The sequence below is a fragment of the Mobula birostris genome, chromosome 9 (assembly GCF_030028105.1).
Source record: "Mobula birostris isolate sMobBir1 chromosome 9, sMobBir1.hap1, whole genome shotgun sequence".
Taxonomy (NCBI): Eukaryota; Metazoa; Chordata; class Chondrichthyes; order Myliobatiformes; family Myliobatidae; genus Mobula; species Mobula birostris.
This window is the reverse complement of record NC_092378.1, coordinates 130,942,246-130,954,752: the sequence shown is the minus strand read 5'-3', so window position 1 is coordinate 130,954,752 and position 12,507 is coordinate 130,942,246. Positions and strand designations below refer to the sequence as shown.

Sequence of the window (12,507 nt, the reverse complement as noted above, 5' to 3'; positions counted from 1 at the left end):
GTGCAAACAACTTGAATACAAGGACTACGTGAAATAGGAGGCCATTCAGGTTCTCAAATCGCCCTCAATGTCATAATTTCTGTTCTTATCCCACATTTCTCGGTATAATAATTAAAAATCCACTAATGTCTACCTTTAATATAGTAGATTCCATTTGATGTTATGGTGTTTGCCAAGCTTGGAAATTAGCCTGCAGGTGTTTCATCAGACGAGGTGACATCCTCAGTGAGCAGGTTTTGGTGCTTCACTCTGGGAATGCTCACATTTATACAAGCCCTCATTTGCTTGCCTCAGTCCTGATTGGTTACCCCTTCAGTTGACACTTGAATTCTATTGGCTTGCATTTCTTTGGCTCTTAAGAGTTTGTAGATGGCATCTATTTCGATGTGTTTATGGAGTTATCAGAAGAGAATCACGCTTCAAAAAATTTTCATGCCAACTTCATTTTTGCCTGCACTAGAACCTCCATGGTGTCCCCATTCAAGTGGTGTCACTACCATACTAAACAGTGGATTCTAGTTAACTAGGACACATCTGGGCCAGTACATTTAAGCAGCAGCCCAATTAGCCAAAGTTTCATGGAAATAGTTAAAAAGGTACAAAAAGACACACTATCTAATCAACTGAGTAAAACAATTACATATTTAAATGAAATACAGAACAAATTAGAACACTACTAATACAGTACTATAAAACTGTATTAGTTCCTAATATTTACCAGAGGAATTCAACCAGTGTACACTGCAGTGTTTTTTCCCCTACTGACTGCAAACAAAAATCAGTAGAGACACCTAGCGCAGATAATGGACTGCATTCATACAATGCTTTCGATGACTACACCCTCCAAATCTTCATTTTCATTCTAACATTCAAGATGACTGTCGATATTTTCAAATTCTTTGAAGTTCCTAACTTACTACACACTCCTCACAAATCACATCATACAATAGAAACTGTCCCTTCAGCTCAAGATCATAATGTCAAAGTAATACAGCACGGAAAGAGACCTTAGGCGTAACAGGTCCATTCTGAGCAGAGTATCCTCGTTGCTAGTCCCAGCTGGCACATTTGGCCCTCCAAATGTCTCTTAAATGTCGCAATTGTACCCATCTCAATCACTTCATCTGGCAGCTCATAGCAGGTACTTACTAACTTCTGTGTAAAGTTATCTCTCAGATCTTGTTTAAATCTCTCCTCTCTTATATCTATGCTCTCCAGTTTTGAACTCCCCTACCCTGGGAAACCCTGGGAACCATCCGCCTTATCCATATCCATTAATTTTATAAAATTCCTGTGAGATCACCCCTCATTCTCCAACCTTTCAATGTCCAGTGTAGCCAGCCTCTCGCTATAACTCAGGCCCTTTAGTCATGGAAGAATCCTTGCAATTTGTTTCTGCACCTTCTCCAGTTTGACACTGTCTCTTCTAGAACAGGGTGATCAAAACTGTCCAAGTGAGGTTTCACCAACAACTTGTATAGTTACAACATAATGCCCACACTACTAAAAGCAATGACCTGAATAAAGGGCAGCATGCCACGTGCCTATATCACTTACTGGTGTACTTCCATGGCCACTTTCAGCAAATTGTGCAATTGTACTCCCAGGTTCCTTCATTCCACAGCACTCAGCAGTGCCCTTCCATTCACTGTATAGGTCCTATCCTAGTGTTACTGTTCAAAATGCATCAACTTACATTTACCTAAAATTAAAATCCATTTATAGAAAAAATAGAAAACCTACAGCACAATACAGGCCCTTCGGCCCACAAAGTTGTGCCAAACATGTCCCTATCTTAGAAATTACGAGGGTAACCCATAGCCCTCTATAAGACCCTATCTTATCCACCTCCACCACCATTGCCAGCAGCCCATTCCACACACTCACCATTCTCTGCGTAATAAACTTACCCGACATCTCCTCTGTACCTACTCCAAAGCACCTTAAACCCGTGCCCTCTTGCAGCAGCCATTTCAGCCCTGGGGAAAAGCCTCTGACTATCCACATGATCAACACCTTTCATCATCTTATACACCTCTATCAGGTCACCTCTCATCCTCCATCACTCCAAGGAGAAAAGGCTGAGTTCACTCAACCTGTTTTCATAAGGCATGCTCCCCAATCCAGGCAACATCCTTGTAAACCTTCTCTGCACACTTTCTATGGTTTCCACATCCTTCCTGTAGTGAGGTGACCAGAACTGAACGCAGTACTCCAAGTGGGGTCTGATCAGGGTCCTATATAGCTGCAACATTACCTCTCGGCTCCTAAGTTTAATTCCACGATTGATGAAGGCCAATACACCATATGCCTTCTTAACCACAGAGTCAACCTGCACAGCAGCTTTGAGTATCCTATGAACTCAGACCCCAAGATCCCCCTGATCCTCCACACTGCCAAGAGTCTTACTATTAATACTATATTCTGACTTCATATTTGACCTACCAAGATGAACCACTTCACACTTATTTGGGTTGAACTCCATCTGCCACTTCTCAGCCCAGTTTTGCATCCTATCAATGTCCCGCTGTAACCTCTGACAGCCCTCCACACTATCCACAACACCTCCAACCTTTGTGTCATCAGCAAACTCACTAACCCATCCCTCCACTTCCTCATCCAGGTCATTTATAAAAATCACAGAGTAAGGGTCCCAGAACAGATCCCTGAGGGACACCACTGGTCACTGACCTCCATGCAGAATATGACCCATCTACAACCACTCCTTACCTCCTGTGGGCAAACCAGTTCTGGATCCACAAAGCAATGTCCCCTCGGATCCAATGCCTCCTTACTTTCTCAGTAAGCCTTGCATGGGGTACCTTATCAAATGCCTTGCTGAAATCCATATACACTACATCTACTGCTCTTCCTTCATCAATGTGTTTAGTCACATCCTCAAAAAATTCAATCAGGCTCGTAATGTATGACCTGCGCTTGACAAAGCCATGCTGATTATTCCTAATCATATTATACCTCTCCAAATGTTCATAAATCCTGCCTCTCAGGATCTTCTTCATCAACTTACCAACCACTGAAGTAAGACTCACTGGTCTATAAATTCCTGGGCTATCTCTACTCCTTTTCTTGAATAAGAGAACAACATCCGCAACCCTCCAATCCTCTGGAACTTCTCCTGTCCCCATTGATGATTCAAAGATCATTGCCAGAGGCTCAGCAATCTCCTCCCTCGCCTCCCACAGTAGCCTGGGGTAAATCTCATCCGGTCCCGGTGACTTTTCCAACTTGATGCTTTCCAAAAGCTCCAGCACATCCTGTTTCTTAATATCTACATGCTCAAGCTTTTCAGTCTAGTGCAAATCATCACAACAATCACCAAGATCCTTTTCTATAGTGAGTACTGAATTAAAGTATTAAGTACCTCTGCTATTTCCTCTGGTTCCATACACACTTTCCCACTGTCACACTTGATAGGTCCTATTCTTTCATGTCTTATCCTCTTGCTCTTCACATTCTTGTAGAATGCCTTGGGGTTTTCCTTAATCCTGCCCGCCAAGGCCTTCTCATGGCCCCTTCTGGTTCTCCCAATTTCCTTCTTAAGCTCCTTCCTGTTAGCCTTATAACCTTCTAGATCTCTAACATTACCTAGCTCTCTGAACCTTTCGTAAGCTCTTCTTTTCTTCTTGACTAGATTTACCACAGCCTTTGTACACCACAGTTCCTGTACCCTACTGTAACTTTCCTGTCTCATTAGAATGTACCTATGCAGAACTCCACACAAATATCTCCTGAACATTTGCCATACTTCTTCCATATCTTTCCCTGAGAACATCTGCTCCCAATTTAAGCTTTCAAGTTCCTGCCTGATAGCCTCATAATTCTCCTTACTCTAATTAAACACTTTTCTAACTTGTCTGTTCCTATCTCTCTCCAATGCTATTGTAAAGGATTTAGAATTATGATCACCATCTCCAAAATGCTCTTCCACTGAGAGATCTGACACCTAACCAGGTTCATTTCCCAATACCAAATCAAGTACAGTCTCTCTTCTTACAGGCTTAATTGTAGACATATTGTGTCAAGAAACCTTCCTGAACACACCTAGCAAACTCCACCCCACCTAAACCCCTTGCTCTAGGGAGGTGCCAATCGATATTTGGGAAACTAAAATCTCCCACCACAACAACTCTGTTATTGTGGAAGTCGAATCCGGATAAAGTCACTCAGAGACCGTATAAGTACAAACTCTTTATTCCAAGCACTCGGGGCTTACTCAGTTAGTCGCTCAAACAGGAACAGTCTATGACTGTTCCTGCACAATCCACTAACTAACAATTCCCCTCACAACACAGATATATTCATCCAGATACCCCCACCCCTCCACACAAGACAGGCTGGAGGCACTTGAAGTTATTTACTACATGACAGCCCCGAAAGACAAATTACAAAATAGTCATAATGGCTTATACACACAGAACAGACTGAAGCTGTCCTATCTCTATGCATGACTACACAAGGAGATAAGCATCTTAAAACCCTAGCTGACTATCTTCAAGAAGAAATAGTGCTCTAACAAAAGTCACACATCTGTCGGTCATCAAGGTTTCTCGCAGAGACAAAGAACAGGCTGCTATGTTTAATAACCGTGTTAACCTTTTAACATACTTTATCATTATTATTACTACACCTTTCCAGGATCTGTTTTCCTATCTGCTCCTTGATATCCCTGTTACTATTGGGCAGCCTGTAAAAAAACACCCAGTAGGGCTATTGACCCCTTCCTGTTCCTAACCTCCACCCACAGAGACTCCTTAGACAATCCCTCCATGACGTCCACCTTTTCTGCAGCCATGACACTATCTCTGATCAACAGTGCCACGCCTGCACCTCTTTCGCCTCCCTCTCTATCCTTTCTGAAACATTTAAAACCCAGCACTTGAAGTAACCATTCCGGTCCCTGAGCCATACAAGTCTCTGTAATGGCCACCACATCATAGCTCCAAGTACTGATCCACACTCTAAGCTCATCCGATTTGTTCACAATACTCCTTGCATTAAAATAGACACATCTCAAACCGTCCGTCTGAGCACGTCCCTTTTCTATCACCTGCCTATCCTCCCTCACACACTGTCTCCAAGCTTTCTCTATTTGTGAACCAACTGCCTCTTCCCCAGTCTTTTCAGTTCGGTTCCCACCCCCCAACAATTCTAGTTTAAACTCTTCCCGGTAGCCTTAGCAAACCTCCCCGCCAGGATATTGGTCCCCCGGGATTCAAATGCAACCTGTCCTTTTTGTACAGGTCACACCTGCCCTAAAAGAGGTCTCAATGATCCAGAAATCTGAATTCCTGTCCCCTGCTCCAATTCCTCAGCCACCCATTTATCCTCCACCTCATTCTATTCCTATACTCACTATCACGTGGCACAGGCAGTAATCCTGAGATTACTACCTTTGCGGTCCTGCTCTCAACTTCCCTCCTAACTCCGTGGTCTGTTTTCAGGACCTCTTCCCTTTTCCTATCTATGTCATTGGTACCAATATGTACCACGACCTCTGGCTGTTCTCCCTCCCACTGCAGAATATCGTGGGCGCGATCTGAAACATCCCGGACCCTGACACCTGGGAGGCAAACTACTATCTGAGTTTCTTTCCTGCATCCACAGAATCACCTGTCTGACCCCCTAACTATAGAGTCCCCTATCACTACTGCCTTTCTCTTCCTTTCCCTACCCTTCTGAGCAACAGGGCCGGACTCTGTGCCAGAGCCACGGCCACTGTTATTTCCCCTAGGCAGGCTGTCTCCCCCCCCCCCACCACCACCACCCCCAAACAGTACTCAAAACAGGATTTATTGTTCGGGGGAGAGCCACAGGGGTACTCTCTAGCACCTGCTTCTTGCCCTTCCCTATCCAGACTGTTACCCACTTGTCTGTGTCCCATGGCCCCAGTGTGACCACCTGCCTATAACTCCTTTCTATCACCTCCTCGCTCTCCCTGACCAGACGAAGGTCATCCAGTTCCCTAACTCGGTCCCTTAGGAGCTGCAGCTCCGCACACCGGGTGCAGATATAGCCGTACGGGAGGCTGGGAGACTCCAGGACTTCCCACATCTGACACCAAGCACAGAACAGCAGCCTCACACACATACTTCCTTTCCGCAATTAACACAGGTAAACCTACCTCACCCTGTTACCGCCTAAACCTGTTTGAGCCAAAGCCCTATCACTCTGCTACGCTTTCACTCTGCACGTTGCCTGCTGGATATGGCAGTCTTCTTTTAAAATTTTCCCACTCTACTGTCTGACGTCACGCGCCTGCGCATTCTTGCCTCTCTTTAATCTGTGGAATTCTCTGCCACAGGAAACAGTTGAGGCCAGTTCATTGGCTATATTTAAGGAGTTAGATATGGCTCTTGTGGCCAAAGAGATCAGGGGGTATGGAGAGAAGGCTGGTACAGGGTTCTGAGTTGGATGATCAGCCATGATCATACTGAATGGTGGTACAGGCTCGAAGGGCTGAATGGCATACTCCTGCACCTATTTTCTATGTTTCCATGTTTACCCTGAGTAGTAAAATGCCTTCACTCCGAAAATCCTTAGCCGTTCCACTTGCAGCCTTCTCGCTTCGAATCCTTTTGCAATCCTTCAGCATGTTTCTCTCACTGACCAATAGCTCTTTGAAATTCATTGTCCCCCTAACTTAGTATCATCAGCAAACTTTCTAATCATGCTATGTTAATTCAAATCCAAACCTTTTATAGAAATAATGAATAACAGAAGTTCCAACACCCACCCTTGGGTATCCCACTAGTTACAGGTCTCCAGTCAAAGAATCAACCTTCAGCCATCACCCTCTGCTTTCTATCATCAACCAAATTCTGAATCACCCTCACTAGCTCCCCTTGAATATCGCACAATAACCTTCCAAGTCAGCCTGCCACGCAGGACCTTGTCAAAGGCCTTAATGAAGTCCATGAAGACAACATCCATTTCCTTAGGTGCCTCTTTAAAAAACTCAGAAAGATTTGTCACACGTAACCTCCTACCATCTTGAGATTTATTTTCTTACAGGCATTGCATTTACAAGAAAAAAGAAATACAACACAATTTTATGAAAAACTTTACATAAACAGACAAGGACTGACAAACACCAATGTGCAAAATCATGCTGACTATTTCCATTCAGGTCTTTACTGTAGATCTTGTCCTACCGAATTTCTCTCTAGCAACTTCCCCTGAAATGAATTCAGCCTTCCAGGCCTGTTAGCTTCTAAATCTTCAGGAACATTGCCAGTGGTTAACAAAGGAAACAACAAGGGCCTCCACTATTTCTTCCCTAGCCTCTCATTAGGGCAACCATCAAGCATCCATTATACTATTTCAACATTAACCTCATTTTATTCTTCCCACACACTAGGAGCAACTTACAGTGCTGAATTTACAGCTTCCATGTCTGTGGGATACAGGTGTCCCCCGCTTTTCGAACGTTCGCTTTACAAAACCTCACTGTTATGAAAGACCTACATTAGTACCCTGTTTTCGCTAACAGAAGGTGTTTTCACTGTTACGGAAAAAGCAGCGCGTGCCCCGAGCAGCCGCTCTCCCCTGGATTCCGAACTGCATTCTCGCCGGCATTGCTTAAACACGTGCCTCTGAGCAGCCATTTGCAAGATGAGTTCTATGATATCAGAAAAACCTGTAAGAGCTCGTAAGGGTGTTACACTTAGCGTAAAACTAGACATAATTAAGTATTTTCATCATGGTGAATGAAGTAAGGACTAAGTGAGTTTGGCTTGTGGAAGCTGACGAAGATGATGCTGAAGAGGTTTTGGCATCCCATGACCAAGAACTGATAGATGAAGAGGTGATGCAATTGGAAGAGGAAAGGATAACAATCGAAACCGAATGAGTAATGATAAAGTACGACTTTAATTTTGAAAGGGTACATCGGTTTAGGGGATATTTGCAGGATGGTTTGAGTGCTTACAAAGAACTGTATGACAGAAAAATGCGCAATGCTCAGAAGTCAAGCAAGCCTTCCACATCAGCCACAGCAGACGACGAACCTCGACCTTCAACATTGAGGCGGGCAGTCATAGGAGAAGATGAGCTGCCTGCTCTAATGGAAACACACGACGAGATGACACCCCAGTGTCCCACCACCCCAACACCCAGGCCGTGGACAGATACCGATTCGCGTAGAATGCAGCAGCAGCCGGGAGACACACAGCACATCTTTAAGAAAAAAGCCAAAATAGACATGCTAATTAATTAGGTGCCGCCCGGCACATAATTGTCGGCCCAGATCAGAGGCGATGCAATCGGTAATTGGCACTGATCTGAGCCGACAATTACATGCTGGGCGGCACCTAATTAATTAGCATGTTTATTACGGCTTTTTTCTTAAAGATGTGCTGTGTGTCTCCCGGCTACCGCTGCATGCTTCGCGGACCGGTATCGGTTCGCTGCTCGAAGGATGGGGGCCACTGCACCACCCAAACTCCGACGACTCAGCCTAACACACCACCATCAGTGTGCTCCGCGCTTTCCCAATTCCAGTAAGTGATACTACACTGTACATGCATTATTTCTACTTTATATCGGCTGTGTATTTTGACGTGTTATTTGGTATGATTTGGCAGCTTCATAGCTTAAAGGTTACTGGAGAGAGAGTTTCTGCCAACAGCGCTTGCGTGAGATTTTCTGCCGAGAGCGTTTGCACCGTGTTTTTGCCAACAGCACTTGCGTGAGATTTTCGCTACGGAGAACAGTTCAGACAATGATTATGGAAAAGTACTTCTACTTTATATAAGCTGTGTATTTATCATATCATTCCTGCTTTTACTATTTGTTACTGTTATTTTAGGTTTTATGTGTTATTTGGCATGATGTGGTAGGTTATTTTTGGGTCTGCGAACACTCACAACATAAATAAATGGTAATTGCTTCTTCACTTTACGACATTCCGGCTTACAAACCATTTCATAGGAACGCTCTACCTTCGGATGGCGGGGGAAACCTGTATAGGAGGAAATTGGAGCCTGCCCCCAACCCCAAAGGCAACCAATATGGGTCACAAGAGGAATATGCAAACTCCACGTAGGCAGCACTAGAAATCAAGTTTGAACCCAGACGACTGGACCTGTGAGACAGCAGCACCACTACACTGCCACAAGTTGGGGTAAATGACGTGTTGCCATGCTGTATGATTTTATGATCAACTAAAATTTAAGATGCTACGTATGGAGCTGGTAGTTATTCGCACAAACTAGGGGCCTAGATAAGCTGGTCAAATAAAATCACAACATTCATTCATCCCAACTTACTTTCTTCAAAAGATATTTAACTCAGAAAAGGCATTTTCCTTCACTTCATGTCAAACACAGATGAATCTCCAATTTCTTTACATCTACTCTCTGTGACACTATGTAGGTGACTAAATAAGCTCTGGGATTTCTGTAGATGCTTGCCTGTAATTATAAAGAGTTGATATCTTTTGCTCAAAATGATTGTTTCATACACTCTGCCACTGAGTAGTAATAGTTACAAATAATTTGCTGAACGAGTCAAACTTCTCTCCATTTCCAAGCAGAAAACAATACCAAGTTTTATCTGCACAACTCAGATACATAAAAACATTGGTTTACTTTGCCCCTTGGAGACTATAATAGCTTACCGAATTGACTGTGATTCCTCCTCATCCTCTCCATGCATAAGGTTCTGTACTAGTTGAAGAATAGTTGCCATGTCCTGTCCACTGTGAATAAAAAAATGTTTAAAATAAAACAAATATCACTTAATTAAAATCAATTTGTCGATTGAAACTGGAAGGCAGAACTATTTGTTTTCTCAATGGAAATGCCATTTTTGGAGGATGGGTTTTAGTCTATGCAGTATTTAAGATTTTGTTTCCAATAGAGCCATCATCTAAAATGTTAAATTTTAAAATGTAGTTCACCTTTAAAAGTTAAAAAAAACAGTTCCTCCCTGGATAACAAAGCTTCAACTAATAAACATCCTGTACATAGGAATACATTTGGGAGACAAGTGAGATTGATTTGCAGGATGCTGCGGAGCTCCAGGCATCTTCTGCCAGGTGGAAACAGGCACTTCCACATGCTTCCTTTCTTCACTTTCAACCTCATTCCCATTCCCTCCCAAACTACAACAGAGCTGGGAGCACCAAGCAGACCCACTTGCTCACTCAATCAGTAAGGCAAGCTGGCAATTATTCTTCCTGTGCCTACTCACTCTCCCATCACATCTGCTTCTGTGATCGTCTCCCACACACAAGTCATTGCTCATTTCTGACTTACGAACAGTGTGGATTATGAACAGTTCCCAGGACAGAACCCTGACATAATCTGACGACTGCTTGTATTGTATCTACACATTTTGCAGTGGCACTTTTTAGTGAATCCATGGAAACACGTTATTTAAAAAAACTAAGATTTTTTCAAAACTAATGAGAATGGGTTTCCACTGTAAACTCTAGTATTAGTTTAACAAGACAAAAATTCTCAGAAAACTAGCTCACTGTCAAATTCCCTGCATTAATACAGCATATTTATTACCATTAGCTTTAAAGTATTTCCATAAAAGAGATTTTCACAATGAAATACACTTACTGTATCTCTGGGTATTAATCTAGAAGCAGTGCAGAGACTGAAAGATTATTGGAGAACTAAGACTTAAACATTGGTTTCTTAATATACAGATCATTTAAAAAATTAATTAGTTCAATATCCTAACTTAAATGTATATACATTTAGCGCCCACTTTATTTGTTTCAGGAGTGGAACCCTGTGTGGTCTTCTGTTGCTGTGTCCTATCCAATTCAAGATTCAACGTTTGTCCGTTCAGAGATGCACTTCTGCACACCACTGTTATAATGTGTGGTTACTTGTGTCACTGTTACCACACTGGGTTATTTGTGTTATTGTTGCCATCCTGTCAGCTTGAACCAGTCTGGTCATTCTCCTCTGACCTCTCTCATTAACAAGGCGTTTTCACCCACAGAACTGCTGCTCGCTGGATTTTTTTTTGTTTTTTTTGCCTCATTTTCCGAAAACTCTAGAGACTGTTGTGCATAAAAATTCCAGGAGATCAACAGCTTGAGATAATCAGGCCACCAACTATCATTCCACAAAGTCACCCTGATCACATTTCTTCCCCATTCTGATGTTTGCTCTGAACAACAGAACCTCTTGACCGAGTCTGCATGCTTTTCTGCATTGAGTTGTTGCTACAAAATTTGACTGGATATTTGCATTAACAAGCAGGTATAATGGTGTAACTAATAAATTGGCCACTGAGTGTATTTGCCATGTGAAAACATTTTTAATTTTCAAGTTCTGTGATTAAAACTAATTGAAAACATAATATTCCCATAAATGTTTGCTTAAGTGGCATAATTCAAGCAAATCACATTTCATAAGTAAAATTCAAATGCTTAAAATGCAAGTCCCATAAAATTCATCTGGCAGTTTAATCTGAGAAACACACTAAGACCTTGTTATTGGTTGATATGCTATTGTAAGATTTGCATGCTTGCAATTTATGCTGTGTATTACAGGAAGTGTTGGTCAATATGGCATGTTCCTCCAGAGCTCACCCACTCCTGTGGGTCTGGTGATCCTCACTTGCCATGAGCTGGATTACATTTTATATCTTATGATGGCAAATGTTAGATTGTATGTGACTGGAGCTGGCGTGGACAAGCTGGTGTGGACTCAGGAATGTGTTCAAGATTCAAAATTGTTTAATGTCATTTCCAGGATATGTACAATGGAGAACAAAATAATTGTTACTCCGGATCCAATGCAGCACAAAACAAAAACAAGATTAAGAACACAATAATAAAAAGACAATAAATATAAATTCATAAGTTAGTTTATATACATCAATTGTATTTCCATATAGTGATGCTAGGCACAGGAGTGTACGTACATAAGGTGACTGACAGGAAGTGATAAAGAGTGGAGGTTGGGGGCATGGAGGGGTGGGTTAGTGGGTGGAGGTGTTGATCAGCCTTACTGCTTGGGGAAAGTAACTGTTTTTGAGTCTGGTGTTCCTACTGTGAATTCCACATAGCCTCCTCACTGATGGGAGTGGGGCAAACAGTCCATGAGCAGGATGGGTGAGATCCTTCATGAAGTTACTAGCCCTTTTCCGACACCTTTCTGTATACGTGCCCTTGATGGTGGGTAGGCTGCTGCCAGTGATGCATTCGAGTTTACAGTCAAAGCTTATATACGAGCTATCACATACACGGAGGGGTTGATAACTTCAAGTTATGTTCAGTCATTCAACCGTACATGCGTATAGCACCAAACAAAACATTCCTCTGAACTAGGGTGCACAACACAGTTCATGTAACTCAAACAATAACACAAAGTAATATTATCACAATTAATAAATAAGGTGCATTTCCAACTCAAGTTAAAAAGCAAAAAAGTATAACACTCTGGTGCTTCATGTGAGGTGAGACCTGGGTGGTGGCAGAGAGTTCAGTCATCTTATGAACTGGGAGAAGATGCAGTTCTT

At 42.6% G+C, this 12,507-nt stretch overlaps 1 protein-coding gene across 3 annotated transcripts in view; it reads right to left on the bottom strand.

Annotated features, from left to right (window-relative positions):
* Positions 1-12,507, bottom strand: part of pdxdc1 (pyridoxal-dependent decarboxylase domain containing 1) — a 74,026-nt gene that overhangs the window by 45,049 nt on the left and 16,470 nt on the right. For all 3 annotated transcript variants that reach the window (XM_072268832.1, XM_072268829.1, XM_072268831.1), the window contains one exon: positions 9,638-9,718. In XM_072268832.1, the coding sequence (XP_072124933.1) occupies positions 9,638-9,718 (81 nt within the window). The remainder of the gene's footprint in view (positions 1-9,637; positions 9,719-12,507) is intronic.